The sequence below is a fragment of the Salvia hispanica genome, chromosome 1 (genome assembly GCF_029641045.1).
Source record: "Salvia hispanica isolate PSC_SH4W2 chromosome 1, Shi_PSC_v1, whole genome shotgun sequence".
In the NCBI taxonomy this organism is placed as follows: Eukaryota; Viridiplantae; Streptophyta; class Magnoliopsida; order Lamiales; family Lamiaceae; genus Salvia; species Salvia hispanica.
The window spans coordinates 36803291-36828049 of record NC_142692.1 but is presented as its reverse complement, the minus strand read 5'-3'; the positions used below and the strand labels follow the sequence as shown (position 1 = coordinate 36828049).

At 33.1% G+C, this 24759-nt stretch overlaps 2 protein-coding genes across 2 annotated transcripts; one reads left to right on the top strand and one right to left on the bottom strand.

The window, feature by feature from the left end:
• Positions 1–1080: 1080 nt before the first annotated feature.
• Positions 1081–5815, bottom strand: LOC148933715 (uncharacterized). The gene is made up of 5 exons (XM_089061224.1): positions 5749–5815; positions 4643–4776; positions 4172–4406; positions 1660–1737; positions 1081–1193 (listed from the first exon to the last, which is right to left on the bottom strand). Exons 1-5 carry the CDS (start codon positions 5813–5815, stop codon positions 1081–1083), a joined length of 627 nt encoding a protein of 208 aa, XP_088917350.1.
• A 6121-nt stretch (positions 5816–11936) lies between these two features.
• LOC148933714 (mitochondrial Rho GTPase 1-like) lies at positions 11937–17887 on the top strand. The gene is made up of 14 exons (XM_089063053.1): positions 11937–12248; positions 12317–12449; positions 13034–13177; positions 13276–13452; positions 13543–13794; positions 14267–14335; positions 14813–14868; positions 15192–15273; positions 15761–15972; positions 16070–16139; positions 16847–16959; positions 17069–17219; positions 17319–17505; positions 17606–17887. The coding sequence occupies exons 1-14, from the start codon at positions 12061–12063 to the stop codon at positions 17677–17679; spliced, it is 1908 nt and encodes a 635-aa protein (XP_088919179.1). The 5' UTR covers positions 11937–12060; the 3' UTR covers positions 17680–17887.
• Positions 17888–24759: the final 6872 nt, after the last annotated feature.

Genomic DNA, 24759 nt, shown 5'->3' with positions numbered 1-24759 from the left:
TTTCTTAGGGTTTTGATGAAATTTGAAATGTGTTTAGTTGTTGGAATAGTGAGATTAATTGTGTGGTATTTATGGATTAAATATGTTTGCATGTGGATTGTAAGCACAAATCTTTGAACCTTCAAGCACAAATGTCCGAAAAAAGCATTAATTTTGTTTAAATTATGATTTGTTTTTGTGTCGCATTATTCGTAATCACCATTTTAAGATTATTTAATGAAAACTCTCCTCACTATAGTAGACAAAGTTAATTATGAGGAATCAAATCATTGTTTTTACCTTTTAGTAATCGTGGATCCGCAACCCCGTCCTTAGATACCTTCACCGTATCATGACCCTAAGCTTTCATCTCATTTTTATATTATTTTTCCTCCAAAGCTTCTTTTTTTTTAAAAAAATTATACTCTTTTCGCCCACAAAAAATATACTCCCTCCGTTCTATAGTAATAGAGGCGTTTCGTTTTGAGCTCTCGTTTAGAAAAAATGATAATAAATAGTTAAAGTAGAGAGAGAGTAAAGTAAGAAAGAGAATAACGTAGTAAATAGTCTTATCTACAATATTCTCTTTCTTACTTTACTATTCTCCACTTTAACTATCTATTATTATTTTTTCAAAATAAGTGCTCAAAACGAAACGCCTCTATTACTGTGGAACTGAGGAAGTACTAGTTTTACCATTTTGGCAACCAGAACAAACTAAATTAATCAGTCAAAATTGCAGATAAATACTATACTACATCATGCAAAAAAAAATTCATACTATTATTAGCATTTCGAAAATCAATTTTATGTATATATTTTAACAGCTAACACATCCAAATACTACAGTTACACAATCAGATTATTAACAAATACAGTAATGGAGATAATACATAAAGTATATACATATATTTGACTATTTCCCAATTACCATACCAATTGATCAAATAAAATGTACAGAACTTACCTCTGTATTAACCAAATTAATCCCATTATTTATATTTTGAAGATTTTGGATAATCCCTTTTAATGAAGCTTATCTCCTATATCATACACCAAAAAATTAAATATGAGAAGAAACAAATGATTGTGGGCTGCTAATTAATAGGTCCATTCTTCAGGAAGAAAAATTTCTGGTGAAAGAGAAATATAATCTTCCTTGTGTTTCTCTAACTTGTCACCAATCTTTTCTTCTTCAATGTTCTTGGTTTGCTCTGTGTGGAGGGGGAAAAACACCAATTTTGTCAGTAAAGTATAGTTAAGGCTCACTAAAATAAAGCATAAAATTTTAATTGGTAAATTGTAGGAAAAATAATGAATATTGGTCGAATTCTGATATGTTGTTATTCTGGAAATCAACCCTAAAAATCATGAAATATACTTCTATGACATAATGTTTTAATCATACTCGACATATGTTGTTGATTTGACTTGCACATATTTCAAATTAATAATGTAGTTGAGTTATAGTATTAGCTAAGTATAACGAGAGAAATAACAAAATTTACGTGTGGTGTTATTCCTATTGAATTTTTCAAATGTTACGTTATTAATTTCAACTAAAATTCAAGATTTTTTGGCTGATTTTTAAATTTGTGGGTAAGACCAAAATTTAGCTAAAATTCATAAAAAAATTTATGTTAATTTACCCTAAATAATGTAGGTAATTAATGAAATAACCTTGTGGTGGCTTAATTTCTTGACCAAGTTCGTGGACGTTAAGATTGAGTGCTTGAATCACTCGAGAAGGCAGCAAAACTGAAGAAAAAGATGCAAACCAATAAAAATAATTAGTAATGATTTCATATCAACTGACCACGTTTATGAATTATACATGATCATGACCCATTTTCTTATTTTAATTATTAGCATAAGTACTATTGATTTACACATTATTATTATTATTCAATATCCTATCACTCTATTAGCGAGAAAAAATTCTCTGGTCATGCCATATCAAAGTAGCAATGTGATGTGGTATGTCTTACTAATAAAATTTTAACACGTGGAAACATTTAAAATCTCTCTTCCAACTATATTCCAACTAGATGCATAAATTATGGAAATACATTTAATATTTCTAAATTATGGAAACTATGCCAATTTGGACAATCATATATACTCATAAAATATATAGATATATGAGTAAGATAAATGAATAATCGTCAAAAGTCAATTGAGTGTTAAAATAATATTGCACCCCATTTAACATTTGATGAAAATATTATTGGTTTGTATCTAAACATATATACAAAAGTCTACACAAATAAACTAAATTGTCTATATAAATAATTATAGTATAATATTTTTATTTTAGTTTTGCACATTAACTATATAAATGAATATTTGTTATGTTAAAATATAAAAGTAGTTAATAATAATAAGATTATCTAAATTTTACTACTTTAAATCATATTCAATGTATCATGTCAAAACTTCATAAAAAATACTAATAGATGGTTACTGCTGGAAATAGTCATTATATTTAATATTATTTACAGAAATTAAAATTACTATGAACATTTAAATATAGGGTCATATTCTAATGTTTATAGTACCCTAATTCAAAATCAAGACCAAATCTCCACCCTTAGATTTTAAAATGAGTGGATGAGATTAAATCTTACGAATCTCAATAAATAGTAGACAAAATATCAACAAAAGGGTAATATCGTCATTATGTTATCATATGATAATTTTCATGAATGTTTTTTTATATCAACATAGTGTATTACAAATATCAACAATATGACATAAGAATATCAACACTAGTACAAGAAAATATCAACACATATTTATTGAGATTTTTACATGGTTTTATTGAGATTTTTTGATGTTTTTGTTGATAAAAATCTGGTTATCAACATTTACGAAAACTAAAATAAAAAATATCAAATTTTATCATCCGACGTCGTCGGAACATATGCAATTGAGATCTCGTTGGAATCCTTATAAAATTATCTTTAATTTGATATATTTTTTGCGAAAAAATAATTTAAATCGAGAGAGTTACGTAAATTAAAAGTTTAAAGATGATTTTAATGAGAATGAATTGACATTAATACCCTTTAATTTTCTTAATTAAAAATATAATCCTTGTGACATTATTTCAACCACTAGATCTTCTAATCTAATGGCTAAAATTTAGTCTTAGTTTAGGATTGTTAATTAATTAGCAATTGATCACTCCTCTGTAAATATATGTGTATATATGCTGCACCAATTAAATTTAAAATTATAAAAGATGGAGCTCCGTTATAATTATATATTGTCCATCTATCATATATGGAAATTTGCAAAAGTATTTCTTATAATTTCAGAGTTTACTTTTATAGTTTATCTAGTTGGAAGTGAAATCTTAAATGCTTCCATTTGTCAAAATTGTATTAATAAGACATACCACATCACATTGCCATTTTGATATGGCATGACTATGAAATTTTTTCTCCTCTATTAGCTAGAGTAGTGTTATTCTACACATCTAGCTATTTGATTAGTGAAACTACAAATGGAGCTATATATGGGTGGAGCTATATATGGGTGAAGTTATGTATAGGAAGTAGTAATTAGGATCACTACATATGGGAAAATGCTACTCACATTCTTGAAACATCGTTTTTTTTTCATTTCATTTATTTAGTTTGAATAAAATACTGTAAAAAAATATTATCGATATCATCAATTTTATAATTAAAAAAAAACCAAAGTTCAATTTATTGACTTTTGTAGTATAACTTTTAAAAAGTTAATAAAAGACAAAATTTGAGCTTTGAATTTTTTTTTTTAATGTAATTTGTAAAACAATAATTCGGTTGTCATGTCTATTCATGACTAGCGGTTCTTATCTCTTGTTATATTGTTTTTATTCTAAAAAGTTTGGCTTACGATAATACATCTTGATTTATCTTTACAATACCAAAATAACGCTTTATCTCACAATTGTATATCCCATCTCCATTTATATAACTAATTAATCTCAAACCTCATTTTAGCTCATGTTATATTATGTATCTCATTGTTATCTTATCTAAATAATCAATAAATAATAACTGTTTTTGTAATTTTGACCTAGTAATTTTCACCATCACAGGCGCTCAAAATGTGTCGCTCAGCATATCAAATCTCTTCTAAAATGAGATTCTAAAATATATATTCCATTCAAATAACATAACACACAACTATCATAAGAAAATATAAAAAGTGGATAACCCAATATTTATATAGAAAAATAGAGAAATATTATTATTAAGTACAATACCGGGCTTCTTGGTGAATTGAAGGTCGGTTTCATGTCCACGTGGAATAAAAACTCCAGTCCCACAAGATTTTCTCTTCGGGCCCAAAAAAATAGCCTGCATTCCGGGCCCACTTTTGGCCCTATTCCAATAACTTTTTGCTCTTAGGCCCGATCTTGTTTCCCCGTGAAACTGTATTAAATAGGTGAAATTAACCATTTATTTTCTAGAATATTTCAATTAACATTCCAAATTTCCTTCTCATCCTAGCATTCTACATTCATACATTAACACAACCAACTCAGTAATTATTTAAAAAAAAAAAAAGAAATCCAAAATCACTTCTCCGTTAACTCTTTCCTAGTAGTATTGTCAAAAGAAAGAAAATAAAAACAATTTAAAAATAATGAATAAAAATAACGACGTACCACCATGCGTGAATTCATGTCGAAGAAAAACTGAGCTTCATTTTCGAGTACATCGTAATGATTCTGCGCCATGCCGCACCGGATCATTGAGTAATCTAGAGAGAGGTGTTTGTTTTGTTGTTGAGCAAAGCAAACTGATTTTTGAGGAAGATGTACAACTTCAAATCTACAATATAACTAAAGACTACTTATATAGTATTAGTTGAAAGAGTTGGGTTGGGTTGGGTGGGGGGGGTGGTGGGGGGAGGGGGGGAAAGGGGGATTATGTTATATTTAATGGTGAATAAGATTTTTGTCACGCCCGCCTTTTCTAAGGATAGAACCTTTTCTAAGGATAGAAAACACGGTGAATCGCGACTAGGGGTGGGTTAAAGAAGCGGGGAAGAAAGGGGAAAACAACAAAACTCGACCACAGTTCAACATAAATGGAATAGCTCGAATAAAATCAGAGTATCAATTCAACAATTCGAAACGAATATTAACTCAACAATACTTGGAATAAAAGAAATAACATTCAGCGGAAGCATTCGAGAGAAGAATAATACTATGTATGAAGACATAATATATTCGAGATCTTTTATTTGTTATCTTCTTCACTTTTATGCTCAACACCCACCGCGCTCGTCACAACCCAACCTGCACATTTTTCAAAAGAAATGCAGGGCTGAGTACTTGATGCACTCAGTGGACTCATGCCAAAAGCATTTTATAAAAGGTATTTATCATGCCACCATTGAGTGTTCTCGGGGTTTAACTTAAAAAAAATGCCCGAGACACTAAAATCATTTCCATTGTAATATTCGACTGGAGTCATTTTCCCATAGATGTCTACCATATCTGATCCATTGATGACAAGGAATGTGGCCACATTCCAAGTCACTAGACCGGCCGACCCAAAAGACGGCTCACGATCCCCATTGGTGTACACTAGCCTGAGTAGGGACTCACTCCCTAGTCAGACCCGAATTCGATTTTATCCATAGATGGCAAAAGCCACATCAGATAGGTTCCATAGAATAAAACAAAACATGGCATGACAAATATTCATATTATTTTCACATAAAAATATATTTAGGGCATTGCCCTTATTTAAAAAGAAAGCTCACCTGAATCGTTTAAAGCCTTAATGTGTGTTCCATTCCATCCTCGAATAGCATGCTCAACGTCACCCATTGATTCGATGTACTCTAGACCCAAATCTTAAAATTAATTCACATAGCACAAAACATTTAAATAAAATAATACATGCATCCTACGGATGTTAAGTCTTACCCTTCGATCTTACTTAAGAGATTCTGAAATTTTCCCGTAATCTTAGAACGTCGTATTCATCCATCTATTGACTCCGCCGAAGCTCTAGTCATTCTTGTATTCAAATTCCAGTCCAACTCAAATAAACCAGCGGCCTAAGTCTCCTAATTAAATCATGAACCAACTCTTTAGTACCCCACGTCTCTCTCTCAACATTCTAATCCAGCAACTAAACTCCCCAAATACTCCCTCCTGTACTTCCTCACGCCATTCAACCTCTCCATCGCTGCTCCGATTTGCTCAACACCACGCCATCACTGCAGAAATCACAGCGGCGATTCGTCGTCTCTGTCCACCGTTTATCGTCAGGCAGCGCTTAAAGCCGCTGCTGTTCGGTGTAATTCTCTGCCATTGTAGCCCCTGTCCAGTAGATGCAGCGAATCGCGCCGTCTCTGTCTGCTCGAGGTTACGCCACCACCGCTGCCTTACTCCACTAGAAATACGCTGCCGCGAGACTCCATCGCCACTGTCTCAACACAGTGGCGATGTCGCGACGCTGCAGGAGCTGCTACTTTCTCTTTCCCGTTCCAAAACTCCTCTCCGGCAAAACTCACCACGTCGCTGCCTCTACTTCTCTGTCGCCGCTGAGTTTCGTCCGAGCAGCTGCGGTCAGCAACGATCAGCCCATCTTTCACCTTTTTCTTTCCAGATTCAGCACGACGCCTCTGCCTCTCCGTCGCTGCTCCGATCCGCTCGGTCTTCTCCCTCTCCGTCAGCTCTATCTATCTCTCCCTATCTTCTCTCCGCCGCCATGTTGCTGTCCGATTGCGGTGCAGGATCGACACCGCCGTCATCATAGCGCCCCACCAGCGGCTGTCGCCGCCTTGCCCCCGACGCCGAACGTTCTCTCTCTCTGCTCGCTCTTCTGCAGCTCTCCGTCGAGTAGCTCCTCCACACGGGGATTTTGCCATCGTCTCCTATTTCTCTCTCAATTTTGTTTCTTTGCACTCCCTTCCAATCTGTCACTGTTGAATCCAGCGCTGCTGCGATCGGGAGTCCTTGATGCTGCTTCGCTCCCTTCGCCAGCCATCATCGTACGTTGGCCTGGAACTTCGGTCTCCGTCAGCCACCCTCTTCTATCCAGCCTTGTGAATCTATCTCGTTGCATTCTCCCCTTATCTCTAGACTTTCTTGGTATTTAATGAATGTGATGCCAGATCGTGCAATCGTGCAAGATACATATATGTTGAGATTTTGTAGAGTGATGGAGAGATTTACGGTAACAGTTTTGTGTTGTGAAAATCTAACGTGATGCACTCCAAAAAGAGTGGGTTCTCTCGAGAAATTGAATTGGGCTTGGAGAATAAATTAATTAGGACAGAAAAAGATAATTGTTATAGGCCCAAAATGATATATTCTTCTCTCGATAACGAAACAAAGCCGAAAATTATTCAGGTGCAAAAACGATGCCACTATGAGAACAAATAAAAAGGTGGAAAAAGTCGGGGAGTTACAATTTTATCCCAACTTCTTTTACAATATTTTCCATACTATCCTAAGGTTTGTAAAATAAGCAGTCAATTTTATAAATAGGTATAAAATTTATGACAACTTTGAAAAAACTATAAGTAATGCAATGTTTAAGGGGGTAAAGTGGATTTGCTATTTTGTTTTATAGCTTATAGACTTGATTAAGTGACTTGTTAACTAGGGAAACCTGGTTTTTTGGTTCATTCCACATTCATTTTGTAATTCTTTTTTTTTGTAATTTGATATGGTTGTTGTCTTTTAGGGGAAATATCAGTTAAACTAAATGTAACTTTTCTATTATTTGCAATTATCTTACGAGATTATTTTTTCGATGAAATGTTTTGTAGTGTGGAAGCTAGAATTATAAAATTAATTTGAATTTATGGGAATTTCGGAAAATATGAAATTTATGAGTATGGAATGGAAAAGGATGAATAGGAAAATCATCCAATTAAATTGAACACATCTACCGATTTAAACACTAATTTCAAAATTATGAAAAAATCGAAATTTTCTAATAGTTGGTGAACATAAACCGGTACAGTATATTTTAAAACCCATTTGAATTATAGTACTAGTAGGAAGAAGAAGATTTTTCATTATTACTAATACACAATATTATCATTTTTAATTTTTATATAACATGATGAATAATATGTTGTTCAAATCTATATAAGCAATAAAATCGGCAATTCCGAATTTCCGTGTAAAAGAACGTGGAAAAAATAATAGAGGGGAAATGGAGGGACAAAAATGTAAATTAAGAAAATATTATATCGACTTGTATAAGTTTGGGTTGTGTTCGGTGAACTTTTCAACTTATTTTTTGTTTTGTATAATTTTATAAAACAAAAACATTCAAAATAATGTTTTTTGTTCCACCTGTAAACTGCTGAAAATGTAATTAATTTTTGAGTTAATATTTAGATACTTGATTAATATATTTATCCCAATATATAGATATAAAATTCGGATTATATGATTATATCCCCCACTAATGCAACTTGAATTAGCATAAATTTACAAATTTTGTGATTCTAGAAGAATATTGCAATTATGATACAGATTTTTATTTTGAGTAGCATGTAATAAGCTGAAATTCACACCATTTATTTTCTTCGTAACCAACCGCTCCAACTCACCTTGAAAAAGTACATTTTTTTTTAGGAAAGTGGAGTTGATTAGTTTTGGTAATTATATTTAATAGGAAAATATTTTGGAGACATAATGTCTCCAAGCCATAATGCTTAAAATGGTAAGTATATATTATATCATATTTTTAATTAAATTTATATTTTGTATATGTACTTTATTACCCCTACATTAATTTGTTTACTAAATACACCTATTTAAGGATATAAATTTTGATTATGCATAGTTGATGCATGCATTTAATAACATGTTGCAATCATCTAATTGTTTAAAACATAATTTGATAACTTTTTTTATATATGCCCATTTTAATGCATTTACTTAAAGATATTTCTTTAAAATTTTAAATATTAATTTTATTAGCTTTATATATTTAGTGTACATTTTGTCTACAAATAAAATAAGATTTATCAGCAAACAAATAATTTCAGACTTTTTAATGAATTAGTCTTTATAAATGTGAATTTAAATAATTTTTAACAAATAATTAGCGCTATAAAATATAAATAATTAGTTATCTAATATTTTTTAACTGTAAATACTTAGAGTTACTATAACATGTGACAAAAAATAATTACTTTGTAATTATAATACTATAATCTTCAATATTGATAAACTTATTCTTTTAATCACTTTTTATTCACAATAATCTTTAAAAAATAATAAATTTTTTAGCTCACTTTAATATAACACCCAACACATTAAAATTTGATAATATTATATTATATATTAATACTACTAATTAAGTGAGTATATGGTTTTGATTTTAAGAATTCTCTAGTTCTAATTTTTTATTTTTTTATTTTGATTTTTTTAAATTCTTAAATCTTGGACCATTATAGTTGAACCTCGATAAAATCATATGTTCTTATATCATTTATTTCATATTTTAAATATTAAAATATTTAACTATAACATGCAATAAATTAAATTTGATACATGGTGTACGAATGCTAATTGAGTCTAGTGTTTATGATTTTAAGTTTAATTCTTTATTTTACAAAATTATAATTTCTTTAATTTATAATTTTTGAAAGATTATGTTTAACAGTGATCAATAAATAATCGCATGTTCTTAACTTATATATTTAACATTTTAAAGCTACATATTTAATATTCCCTCACTCTTTTTTTTTGCAAATATTAGAATTCCTAACTCTAAACAAATAATACTCCGCACTATCTTATAATATTAGCAGAGTTTATGATTTTTATTACTTTTAATTATTAATCAATTAGTAGTAGTTGACATGTGGTATATTAAAATAATCTAAAATGAGAAAAGTAGATTCATCCAATTATTTTTTTATTAAATATAATTTCTTTGATTTTTAACATTTAAAACGATAGATTTGAATCTGAATAAAAATTAATTGTATTTTCTTAACTCATCTATTTAATATTTTAAAATTAAATAGTTATATTAAAATATTAGACGCCCTAGCTTAATTAAATAAAAAATATTAAATTTAGTTAAAGCAAAGAAAAATAACAAAAAAATTGAAAAGATAATGAAAAAATAGTATATTATTTTATTATATAAACCAATTTGAATAAGATAAATGTTTAATTTTTTACATATTTTTTCATATACTATTAAATGAATGATTTCATTGTTACTATATTGACAAAATGTTTCAGAAAATTTAAGGAAAAAAATAAGTTATGAAAGAATAGCACAACGTAAAATCTATTTGAAAAAGCATATGATGCTATTTAAGTAATCAAATTATTTTATAATTAAATATAATAATTTAGTTATGTAGTGTGTTAATTAATACTGGTAATCTAAATTACTGATTTTTTAATTAATTGTTTTAAAAATTTACACGACAAGAATGGTTTTGATTGAAAAAATTTTAAATTCATTACTCTAGTTGCATGATTAAGTTTATCTCGAATTAACATATATGCATTTAGATAAGAATAATTAATTTGGTTAAATTTTCCTTAATTAGATATATATCTATTTAATACTTTAATATTAGGGTAAATTAGTCACAATGTTATTATGGCTTGGAGACATTATGTCTCTAAATCACTACTCTTAAATTTAATAGTATATGGATTAATTTGTGGTTAACATGATCTTTAATAAGTTAAGGTTGTGTTTTGGTTTGATCTTTGATGGATTTGGAAGACTAACTTAAGTTAGTAGTTCCTCCAAGATAATTTAATCAATATTTCCATTTCTAATTTTCTATGCTTATTTGCTAACCGTAACACAGTTAAAATCGAGTTAGAATATTTTGTTTCTCTTCATACTTTTTATATTTATATATTATATATAGTAGTACTATAGTAGTATTTTTTATTGTATCCAAATTATGAAGACATCAATTCTTTGGCTTAACCAAATTCAACAGCTAACCCACCTCAACCAGTTTCGTTTAGGTAAATCTGTTAATGGAAACGATCAACCATTTCCCAATATAGCCTCACATAGTAAATTAAATGCCTTTAAATCCCTAATTAACATAAGAGGAATGAAGAATTAAGGGTTTATAGAACAAGTAGTATTACTAATTATGTTGAATCTGAATTATGTTGTCGCTTCTTGCTTGTTTTTAGGCATGAGTTTTAATAAATGTTAAGTTTCGACATGTATTTTAGAGATATATAAGTATGGACGAAGCCACTCTGGGACATCCAGGGCAGCCAAACATATACTACTTATTTTAAAAAAAAATTCAACTCGGATGGTTTGGCCTCAGGATATTATACAGAGTAACACAAGTTCTTATTTATTATAGGAACTTAATAAAAACATGTACTCCCTATAATGTATCATTCTCTTTAAAGAAATATTATAAAAAGACAGATTTCTTGTAATGCCATTGAGTCTTTTGGGATTAGCAGTTTACTACCTAATCTTTGGGATCCTTTACAATTTTAGCGATCTTTGCAATTAATTAGACCCGTCTGATTCCGATTTCTAGATGAAATTGCATTTGAGATTTAGACATGAATGGGTATTTGTGTTATTTTTCTTGCACTCTTATATCCAAGAGTATTACTCGGACTGCTATTTATTTACATGATATCTGATGTTTAGTCTTATTTTCTAATTTACGTGCACCTTATTTTCTAACGATGACTAACGTATCAATATACATTTTCTAGTACTCATTCACTAATTTATTTTCTTTGATTATTCATCTATATATTTTGCAACTCTCCATTATCTATGCTACAACATTTTTCGGCTATACCAACACTAAAAATACCTAGAAATTGACCCCCAATATAAGGATACTTAATTATATTAGTAATTCATATGATTACTATTACGATTATAATGACTACATGCATGATTATACTATTAATAATTCTCACCTTTTCATGCTCTGAACTAAAATGCTTAAACTTGTTTACCAAGAAAAAAATAGTAGAAGAATTTGGTAGAATATGTTTGTAGAAGAATTTAAAAGCGCACAAATCGAGACCTAATCACCAAAATCAAGCCATAAACAAGCGCCGAATCGATGCCAGCCCGCACGAGCGTCCGAATCGCCGTCATCGGCGACCGCGGCACCGGCAAATCCAGCCTCATCGCCGCCGCCGCAGCTGAGTCCTTCCGCCCCGAAGTTCCTCCCGTCCTCCCTCCCACTCGCCTGCCGTCGGATTACTATCCCGATAATGTCCCCATCGTCATCATCGACACCTCCAGCAGGTGCGCGCATATTTTTCTCACGCACATATGGTAATTCATCGATTGATCTTATTGATCTGTCGATGCAGTTTGGAGTATCGAGGGAAGCTTGCTGAGGAATTGAAGCGCGCCGATGCGGTAGTGTTGACTTATGCGTGCGATCAGCCTCTGACGCTGAATCGCCTCAGTACATTCTGGCTCCACGAGCTTCGGAGATTAGAGGTTCGAATGTTTGTGCTGTTATTGGATGAAGTAATTGGTTTAAGCTTTTGTAATGGGGAGGCAATTAGTATGAGCTATTGTTTCCTTTTATCCCTTTCCATCTTAATTGATTAAATTAGCAGGTGAAGAAAATATGTTGTTCTTACTGGTAATGTATACATAACTGAATGTTTGTGCCGCTAGTTGCTACCTAGCTTAGTATTATGTAGTATGAGCTAGTTACGGGATTGAACAGCTGATCTCTGCATAGTAACTGAGCTTGATTATCCTGCTGAATCTTCTTAGTAGCACACACTTCAAAAATTAGCTGATGAGAGAATCCGTTTGAGTTTGGTTTCAAAATGGGGAGTTTGAGCTGAATCTATATTACAGAAACTGCCTCTTTTCTTTGTTAACTGTTCACCCCCTTAAAAGTTTAATTTGTAAGGTTACCTGATATGCGCGTGCAGCTACAGATGTTTATTTTGCACTTGCAACTGATATTTTCTGAGGAAATTGATCTGTTTTGTGTGGTGTTGTGTTGAATTGGTGTTTGTCGTTGTTTAATGAGAACTCAATGCGGCTTGTTGATTGGGGTTGCTTAGGTCATAGCACCGGTAATTGTGGCTGGTTGCAAGCTCGATAGGAGAGATGAAGAATACAATTTGAGTGTTGAAATGATGCCGCTTATGCAGCAGTTTCGGGAGATTGAGACTTGCATAGAATGTTCGGCAGCTAATATGCTCCAGGTTTGAGATACTATTTGACCTGTTTTATGATGTTCATTTGAAATTTCCTTGATAAATGAGAATTTTCAGATAACTGAAGTCTTTATAAATCGTTTTAGATCCAAGAAGTGTTCTACTTTGCTCAAAAGGCTATCCTTCACCCTACAGCTCCTCTGTTTGATCAAGAAACCCAAGCGTTAAGGCCACGATGCATGAGAGCTCTGAAAAGGATATTTACTCTTTGTGATCTTGATATGGATGGTGCTCTCAATGATGACGAGCTAAATGAATTTCAGGTATTATTCTAATTTTCTTCTTTTCTAGAAAACTGATGATAAGTTTCCTACTTTACCTTTCTTTAACTCTAACTAATTTCTTCTACTTAGGTGAAGTGCTTCAACTCTCCTTTACAACCTGCGGAAATAGTGGGTGTTAAGAGTGTGGTTCGAGAAAAATTACCTGAAGGGGTGAATGAACTTGGTCTTACCTTAACAGGGTTTCTTTTTCTTCACGCTCTTTTTATAGAGAAAGGACGAATTGAGACCACATGGACCGTTTTGAGAAAGTTTGGCTACAATGATGAGCTAAAACTTGGGGATGATTATTTATCCTTTACCAAAAAAAAGGCTCCAGATCAGGTAAACTGCCAGTTGTGTATATATTCATTGAGCAATGACTGATAATATCTCTTTCAATCAACAGGAAATCTTAGTGAATGAGGTGTATGTAGCTTGATGTCGAGTTGGTGGACGATCCTCAAATCTTAGTTTTTTTCATTTTAAAAATGAGTTTTTCAGATTGAAGAAATGAGTAAATATATCAACTGTTTGATGAGGTATAGTAATGTGTGGTACTGGTATATAGGTAGAGAACAACCCATAAAAGTTAAAAACAATTAAACAGATGCTATATGTTCCTTTATCTTCAGCCTCTTATCAATGATGTCCAAACACAGTCATGAATTAAAGTAGTTATTAGTTAAAATTAATTGATGGTGGCATATGTTTAGAGTTGATGTACAGGTATATCATTCCTGATTCTACTATCTTTCTAATACTTCACTTATGTAATCATTTACTTTATCCTTATTTTATGCTCATGTGCTTGCAGAGTGTTGAATTAACTAGTGAAGCAGTAGAATTTCTAAAGGGAATCTTCAGCACATTTGATGATGACAAAGTACAGCTATCTCGATACTGTCTTACTAGTTCTTTTAGAATGTGTATCTTACTTCATCAACCAATGTGTCCCTCTGTATAATTAGTATACTTCCCACAGTTGAGGTCCTTTACTATAACTTATGCGCTTGTTTGTCTTCTTTCGATGTTTGAGTCTTATATATGCCCTTTCTTACTTATCTACTGACAGAGGAAGAGGAACAATCACAAAAGAATAAGTTGAACAGTATATTTCTCAAATACTATAATTTGCTTCTGGCAAATCAATGCCTTTATTTGCCTATTATGTTTTGAGACTCGTCTTCTTTTCTAATCACTAGTAAAACTAGCTAGAAGTGATTTCTCAAATAAAAAGTGGTACAAGTACTGACCTCCTGGTGGGACATATTGTGTTAATATGTTATGCTGTTACAATTCTGTAATATTTAGATAAAGTTTGCTTATGCTTATTGTGTCTACTTACTTTGTGCTTTCATAGGATGGAGTTCTTCGGGAAAATGAGCTTGAAGATCTATTTTCAACTGCACCAGAAAGGTAAACATAATCTAATAATTTTGTTTTTGTTATTGTTGTTGTTATTTTTCACCCTCTGTAGAATATATTGAACCTCAAATTGAATAGAACGTTGATGTGTTTGCTGTAATAAAGCTATTCAACCTTAGAACGGTAAGGAGCCATTTGCTCCCAATGTGTGTGTACATTGTGGTCTTTTGGGGGTGATAGATGAAACAACATGTGTTTGCCAGCTTTTGGATCTTGGTCCTCTTACCTCTTGCACAATTTAGCATCATGAATTTTAGTAACTTTTCCTTTATCTTTCTAATATTCCTGACTTGGTTTTTGTTCTGTAATTTTAGTCCTTGGGATGAAGCTCCTTATAAGGACGCAGTTGATAGAACTCCACTGCGTGGGTTGTCTATTTCTGGATTTTTATCTCAGGTTGGTTTACCTGGTTACTCTTCTTGAATGTGTTATTCTAATGAATGAGTTGGGGTAGTCCATTATATGAAGTAATTATTTTATCATTAATTTTGTTATTTATAAGAACAAATATTTTTCTATGGGGGGGTTAATCGCCACAGTGCTCTTTAACTTTCTATCCTTTTGTATTGTAAAGAGGTAATGTCATTAAAATCGCCAATTTAGTAGAGTATAAAAAAAGTACTAATTGTAGTTACAATTCATAAATTCATAAGAAAAGGTGAAAACATTATTGGTACAATTGAAAATATATGCTCATTTTAAATTCTTGATCGTTGAGGATGTTTTCCTGCCACTTTCTTTAAAAAATTTAAAGCAATAGCTCATACTTTTATTACTACTATCTTTATGCATATTTGTTTGAAACAATTTTTGTCCATGAAATTGAGCAGTTAGCTCAAAGCGCATTTGTTTCCCTTGATTCCGGACATTATATTTATTGCAGTGGGCTCTTATGACAATGTTGGATCCTGCTCAAACTATAGCCCACTTAATATACGTTGGCCACAACTGTGATGCGGCATCAGCCCTACACATCACTAGGAGGAGATTACTAGATAAGAAGAAACAACAAACGGAACGAAATGTCTTCCAGTGCTTTGTTTTCGGACCTAAAAAAGCTGGAAAATCTGCTCTGCTGACATCATTGCTGGGAAGGTGGCGTCCTAAACTATATGTTTATATAGCTTTGAATTGGTCATAGTACTTGTATTCATCCTTATAATTAACAAGTATGCTGTTCTTCCGACTACAGGCCCTTTTCTGAAAATTATACTCCGACAACTAGTGAAAGATATGCTGTGAATATTGTTCAGCAACACCCTGTGAGTATTAATTACAAACTCAGTTTGCTATAATAACTTCGTTCTTTGAAATATCAAACCAAGTCGTCACAACTCACTACTTTGCACAGGAGATGGTTGCATGTGGCCTTTATGATTAAAACTAGCTTTGGATGCAGTGTTTCTTATAAAATGAATGTCTCTGGTGAATGTGTCTATCTTATCGCAAACAATAGCATGATATCAGGTGAGGAGTTTCGAAATTAGATTCGAAATGAGGCCTCCTTATTCATAGCCACGGGCTTTTATCCATCTTGCAGGTTCTATGGATTCTTTACGAATCTAGGTTACCGTAGCTATCTCTAAGGTCAATGACAAAAGTCGAGAGAGATGGATGTAGTTCTTCTGCATAGTTAAGATTCTTTGAACCTTTTTGAACACTCCAGAATCTACCTTCTAGACTTCTCTCGATCCTCTACATATTTTGGGTACCCTCGTAATATTGTAAAAGCTTGTCGAAACATCTGAATCAATATGGAATCCTGGAATCTCTGTCACTTTATTGAGTTTATACCTGTTAGCTTGACCATATAGAGCTTTCTATAGCTTCTAAGGTCCTCTATAGGCTTTGGATAAAAAACGTACGTGATACAGGAGCGGGCTGTGATAAATTGGTATTGGTGTGTTTTTGTTTTTCAACTATGCAGTCAATCGATTGAATCTTTTTATTTTGCTTGTTTTGATCGCAGGGCAATAAGAAGACGTTGATACTCCAGGAGATACCGGAAGATGGAGTCAAGAAACTTTTGTCGAATAAAGAATCTTTGGCAGCATGTGATGTTGCTGTTTTTGTGTATGACAGGTAAGGATATTTTGCACACTAGTGCTAGGTTTTTGTGTACCAGCTTATTTCCGAAGTTTTAAAATCATACCATGATTAATTTATAGTTAATTATTTTAAATCCTTCTAGCTCAAGCGAATCATCTCTCAACGGAGCAGTCGAATTGCTCTCTTACGTAGCAAGGCAAGGGGAAGAGAGTGGTTTCGGGATGCCTTGTCTCCTGATTGCAGCAAAAAACGATTTAGACACAAGCTCAACGTCAAACAGGGATTCAGCCAAGGTACTTGATGTCTCTTCGGTCCATCTTCCACACTTTCAAAACTTGTATTAAGAGATTCAGGTTCTAATTAGAGTTCACCTTCACCTCATTTTGTGCTAGATTTGTGTGGATATGGGGATCGATGCGCCTATGTCTGTAAGTGTGAAAGAAAGAGATATAAATGATGTCTTCTCCAGAATTGTGAATGCAGCTCAGCAGCCTCATCTCAATGTTCCCGAAACTGACCAGGGACGCAGCCAAAAGCGATACAAGAAGCTTGCTAATTTTACTCTCATGTCTCTCTCAGGTAAACATAGTATGGTGGCTAATAAGGCTCACATCGCTTTTCTTGATGTTTGCTCGATCTAACGCCTCCTTTCTGAATTGGTTATATGCTAAACTGGCAGTTGGAGCCGCGGCTACTTTTGTCGGGTTAGTTGCATACCGGACCTATGCTGCAAGGAGAAACACCTCTACTTAGACTGGCAATTCTTTGGTAGATAAATTAAATCGATAAACTTGCATTCTCTATTTTTTTTTACATTATTAGTTGTTTTATTCTGGACTGCAGAATATATTTTTATGCTTGTATAGGAAATCTATGATTTTTACATTGTGTGTATGTGTGTTGATGCTATTATATGTAATAATTGAATTAGTGCGTTGAATTTTTGAAGGACATTCAATCATGATAGTACTTGTTATTTCTTCTAAAACAAAATGGCCTATTATCTAATATGCAAATCTATCATGCATAGATTGGGTGATATACAATCATGATTCAAGATCGAACTAAGAACACATAACATCGACGAAAATGAACGTCTTCGATCGGATTTAGGATTGAAATTCAACAAATTTCACTCATTGATTATCTCGTTTCATCGTTGTGGCAGCCCTCCAGCAAGATTGGGTACAAAGCTGCGAACATCTCACTTTAGGAGCTAATTATCGGGGCATGAGAGTTGTGAAATCTTGATATATTTTAAGGTTTATCGAAGTTAAAGTCGGGTGGCAGGTTTAGGGGGCGACGCCCTCGGTCGATCTTGAGGCTTATTCGTCGTTCAAGTCGGATGACGCGTTTGGGATGGGATGTTCTCGATCGATCTTGAGTCCTTCAGACGACACGTTGGGGTGGGTGACACCAACTCTAGGCAATCGCCGCTAGTGATGAGGTTCGACAACAATCTGATGCCGCACGACGATTGGTTGATAGAGGACGAAGACAAATACATCGATAAGATTGCCGACAAAAGGATCAATTGGGGAAATTGTTGTCAAATAAATGGAAAACTATGCTAGCTGAATCAAAGATAGTAGAAAAAATGAATATACCTATAAGAGCATCCACATCGGTTGGAGGAAGCTTGTCCGTCCGTCCGTCCATGCCGCTGGACAGAGCTCGTTCGTCCGTGCCAGCGGCACGGCGCTGCTCTTAGCTAAGAGCACGTCCGTGCCGCTGAGCAGTCCTACGTGGCCGTTGGCAATTTTGTTTTTTTATTTTTATTTTTTAAAAAAATTCAAAATTTATTTTAAAAAATGTTTTTAAATAAAAAAAAATATTTTCCCACTTCCCAAAAAATTATATCCGTTTTCTACCCACTTTTAATTTATTTTTCAATTTTTTTCCCCAAATTTCACATTTTCATCTATAAATACCCCTACTTCAACACAAAAAAAATCACATTCTCATCTGTTATCTATTCTATCATCATCTACATTCTCTCATCTTTTTTCCTCATACTCTCTCATCTAAATTCCCACCACACTACACAATGTCCGGCTCCGGCGATCACCCCTTTGGTAATCGCGGTTGGAACCACGATTGGTTCGACTCTGAGGCCGGATATAGTCTGGAAACCCAATTTACGGCCCCTCCTCAAATCCAAGGTTCGCAAGCTCCGGGTGGCTACCGTCCTTACCCGGTGCACGACCTAAACGCCCCCGGATTCGGGTGGGCACCCGAACCCGGATCGGGAGGGAGTAGCAGCTCTACTCCTACTCCTACTCCTACTTCTGTTCCTACTCCTCCTGTTCGTGGCACCCGCACCCCGTACACTCCGGGTGAGATGATGGCGATGTTCAAAGCCTACTTGGCAGTCTCCGAAGATCCGGACGCCGGCACGAACCAAACCGGGGAAACTTATTGGTGGCGCATCACTCGCCTCTACAATGAAACCCGACCGGTGGGAACCATCTATCGCAATGATAGAATGGTTCGCAATTGCGTCTACAGATGCAACGAGGCAATCGGGAAGTTCCAGGGGATTTACCTCCAGGAAGAGCAGTCGGCGGGGAGCGGCACGAACGAGCTCGACATCATCACTGCCGCCTTGGTGACCTACCAACGGGAGGAGTTCAAACCGTTCAAGTACCTCGATTGTTGGCAGGAGGGGCGCCTACATCCGAAGTATAGGGGCGGCAGAGTAGCATCCTCATCCAGCTCCTCCAGCAAACGGTCCAGGTCGGTAGCCCTATCCGACGGCGCCTCCGATGATGTGGCTACCCAGCTTGCCGGAGCTAACTTGGGTAGCCCCGACGCTGGCCCGAGCAGTTCCCGCCGGCCGGTCGGAAAGAAGAAGGCGACGACCACCCGCCGTTGCGCCTCGACTCCATCCGCCCCCGCCGCCGCCGCCCCCGCTCCCTTTGTGCCTCCTCCACCCCCGAACAACACGTTGTGGGCCATCTTGAGTCAACTCTATATGAACGATACGTCTCAAATGACTCCGGATCAACTTGCAACACATGATCAAATGATCCGGGGTCTCAAGAGGCAATTGGGGTTAGAGGAATAGTCTTCCACGTTTGTTATTTTTAATTTGTAGGATTTTAATTATGTAATTTTTATTTTTTAGTATTTTAATTATGTAATTTTTATTTTTTAGTATTTTAATTATGTAATTTTTATGTTTTAATGTATTTTTATAATGTAGAAATGTTTTTAATAATTGGAGTATTTAAATTGAATAATAGAATGGTGGGACCCTTGAGCTTGTCCTTAGCTAAGAGCACGGATGTGGGTGTTGTGCTCTTAGCTAAGGACAAGGAGTAAAAGTGGGTCCGGGCCCACCTCCGTGCTCTTAGTTAAGAGCACGGATGGAGATGCTCTAATGCCAAAAATGGACGAAGATAGAAAAAAAAAATGACTATACCTAAATGACTAAAGAAATGGAAATAGCTTTCGGACATCATATTGTTTAGGATTTAAATAAAAATAACTATACCTATAGGCCCAAAAATGAACAAAGATGGAACGGGTCAAGGTTTAGGCATTGTACAATCATGAGTGGAATGGTTGAGCTAGATTTTCATAGATATTCATGTCAGAAGCAAAAGAAAAATCAACCAATTGTAAATCGAAAACTAGTGCATGAAGCCTTAATGTGTACCTGATATAGTCCAACAATAGTATCTAACTCTATTTCCAATCAGTCATTCAAATCCCAAAGCGAAATTAGTGTGGGTGAAGATACTCTACCGGGTTGGACTTTTCTTCCGATCAGGTTGGCTCGGTTCTCTATCGAACTCGACCAAATTTATATTTTTGCATCCGTCATATTCTTTTGTTTCAACCCAGATATAATGTAGAATCGGTTAAGTTTCAACCCACATTTTTCTAATTGAGTTGGGCCAATCCTTTATCGAGTTGGACCAAACTTAAAGCAGCGTATAATGTTGTGTCAATCATTTTTTTCATGTTTCCAGCAATTCACTCTAATACCGTAACAGAAATCCATCGAGTTTCATTTTAAAACAATTGGCGAGATAAAGGATAGTTTTAGATTTTGTGTTGCAATTGCTAACAGAATTTATAAAAATAAACTTGCATGTCGTATGTACATAACTATTGTGTTACATGTATAGTTATAAAGTGGGAGGACAATAATAGCAAAGAATAGGCGGATGGCAGTTTTTCTGCAAAAGGGAGTATTGACTCATATATTCAGTCACTGTACAAAATTCGAATTAACTGTTTAAGATTCTCTTTTTATTTTATTTTTTATCTTCAGATATTCATCCTAGTATGATTTTTTATTAGCATGTTTTACTTGAAAATCATTTTCTAAAAGAAACTTAGATCACCACGGTCTAATTCATAGAGAGACATTGAAATCTTGTCCTTGATTTTTTGTTCTCTTTTTGTCATAAGAAGTGAGTTTTTGCACTTGTATGGCACTATATTTGGGCATTTCTTGAAAAATATTGATCAGTTTTTGTTTTAATTTTATGAATTATAACACTCCATTTTTTATACGAACATACCGCCGAACTAGATGGAGCAAACAGCACTAACAAAAACCCTGATCGATGGCTCGGCCGAGACATCCGAGCCCATGTTGTGACACAACCCGGGACCAATTATCTAAAGGATTGCGTACGAGTCTTTCCAAGTCCTCTTTTTGTTTAATTTTAGTTAACTGTCTTGTTTATGTTGAACGGAAATATAAGCGTGTTTATGAATTACTATGAGTTTTCTAAGTTCTTTCACAAAAAGCAAAAGAATACAACTATATATGAGTAGTAGTATTATAATAGTACCATATAGATCATTGTATTAAACATTAATCTTGGAATTGTACACTTTATTTAGCATTGTACTCTATCCGTCTCTTGAAAATAGACTATATTTACAATTTTGAGATGTCTCTTAAAAACCAATCAATTTTTTTTTTTTTTTTTTTTTTTAAATTCTCTCTAATAAGGTGAATCTCATTCTCCATTAATAATACTCCAATCAAAATTTTCTTTTAGTCACTTTTTTATCTTACTAATGTGTGTATTAAAATATATGCCGTTTGCAATATTATCTATTTTTTGGGAACGGACGAAGTATTAAATTAAATTGGAACTTACTAAATTTGCTAATTATAAAGTCGTCGCCTACTAATTCGGTAGGATCTGAAATAGATTAAGTAGGCTAGTAGGGGTAGTAGAAGAATCTTATTGTCAATTTATGGATCCTATATTGTATTTTAATTTAGAAAGAATAGTTTATTAGCCAATGAAATATCGACACACAATTTGAAGTTATATTCGTTGATGACTTCAATAGAAATGGATTTTGAGTTGACAGTGCATCGATTTTAGGATACGACACAAAAAAGAGTGGACGTTCCCTCAAATATTTACCTTCTGAAAATCAAAATCTAGTGTTCACTGTCGGGAATATCTACAATTGTCTTCTTTTAGCCGTTTATTCTAAATGGAACATTTCTAATTTGCGTGAGATATTATACACTCATTTCATCTCATAATAAATAACACACTTGGATAATCATGCGAGAATAAGGAAATGTTATTTTGTGTATTAAATAAAGAGAGAAAATAATATTTATTTTAATTTGAGAGAGAACTTTTCTCAAAAGATGAAATAACATCTTTTATGGGACAAACGAAAAAATAAAGTGTGACATCTATTATGAGATAGAGAGAGTAATATTTTTATGAAAGTTGTGTAGAAGTAGGAAAAAAATAAAGTAGATAGAATGATGTTTATGCTTTAAGAAATTCTCCTATCATATGTCATTTATAATAAAACATCTCAAAAATAAAAATGTTTCATTTAGAATGAGATTATATGGAATATTAATTGTTTCTCCGGTCCATAAATAAATGTCCACTTTAATGGTGAAATATATGTTCATTTATAAAATTAAGAAAAATGTAATGAGATACTCCCTCTCTCCCACAAAGTTTGTCTCATTTTACCAATTTCGTCCGTTCCACAAAATTTGCCCCCGCTTGGAATCTTACCAAAAATAGACATTAAATACATACCTCAATCTTATCAATGTGGGACCCTTATTTCACTGCATGCCTCTATTTAATACAATGTCAAACAATTTCTTAAAAACTCGTACCGGGTCAAATTGGGACAAACTTTATGGGACGGAGGGTGTATTTAGGTCATCTCCAATTATCCACTAAACTCAAACCTATTTTTGAGTATATCTACACAAAAAATTAATTTTACTCCAATTATTTGCACCAAATTTAAATTTTACACTATTTGTGAGTATGTCTCACAAAAATTTTGCGTTAGTACACCCATATTTTGTGTCATTCCATAAAAAATGCAAAAATGAATTTAGATTTGCAATATGATAAAAAATAATTAAAAAAATTCGACACTAAAAATGAAATTGGTGATATAATTGGAGATAGACCTAATAGTATATTTCAATATGACAACATAAAAACATATAATGAGGCAGAAGAAATACAAAATTAGAAACACAATCATTTTATTTATTTTTAATAACCCAATGTACATACACGCATATAGGGTCAAAGTCATAAAAGGAGCTTTACTCGAATTTTATTATGAATCAATTCTAATATTTTCATATCAGTTGGTCCCTAAAAAAATAAATTTACAATTTATACCATTACATTACTCTACAAATAATATGAAGTTCATTTTTTACTAAAATTACTTACACCACTCTTTTTTATTTCTCTCTCTCTCACACGTTAAAATCCGTGCAAATTATGTTCATACTCTACAGGAACGGATGGAGTAGAATAATCTCAAGATTTGATAATAGATAAAAGAGACGGTGTGATTATTAATTTATTATGAAAAGTAAACGTTGGAAGATCATGTTTTAAAATATTATAGTATATTTTAATCTGTCTATAAAAAATAGTTATATTTTAATAATTTTGGTCCTCTTTAAATTAGTCTTTACTTATATTTACTAATTGTTTTTTTTTTCAGATGAAATGAGTCTTTTTCTTAATAATGATAGAGTAGTTTTTATTTTATTTATCACTTTTGCAATAAAAACATCAAAAGAATGAAGAATCAAAATTGCAAATGAAGAAAGTTTGGATTAGGTTGATGACACATAGATGTGACAATATTACCATCCAAAAACCATGAGAAAGGAGAGAATTTTTATTCTTTATACAAAAATTATTTGTGAAAGTGGTCAATATCGATTAAAAATCAGATAAAAATTATTTGTGAAATGAGAAAGGCAATTAGATTGGAAATGAAATACTCCACAACTTAGTCAATAAGAAATTTTTACTTAGTCCAATAAGTTATGAATTCATATTTATCATGAAAATAAATGAGAAATTATTATTAATTATTTATAATAATTAATATCAAAAAAGAGGAAGAGAGATAAAAAAACGTGGGGTAAAAAAATAAGGAAAGCTAATGGACCAAACCGCAAAATCAGTAAAATAGATTTGTGGGACCATGTCTATGTTGAGCCAGCCAATAATTTGAATGTGAGAGCATCAACTACTAATTAGAACTCGACACGTTATCAGGATGATGACGTCAGCTTAACTCACTCCCATAAAACTAAGGTACCTCTCGTTCTCACAAAACATGTCACATTTTCCCTTTAGTTTGTTCTATAAAAAATATCACATTTTTGGAAAAGTTTTATCTCACATAAATATAAAAATTATATTTTTTCTCTTCATTTAACATACAAAATAAAACCTCCTAAAATTCCGTGTCATCCCACAAGTGTGACATCTTTTGTGGGACGAAGGAAGTACCACATAAGAGTATGTTTCTACACAAACGTTCTTGACC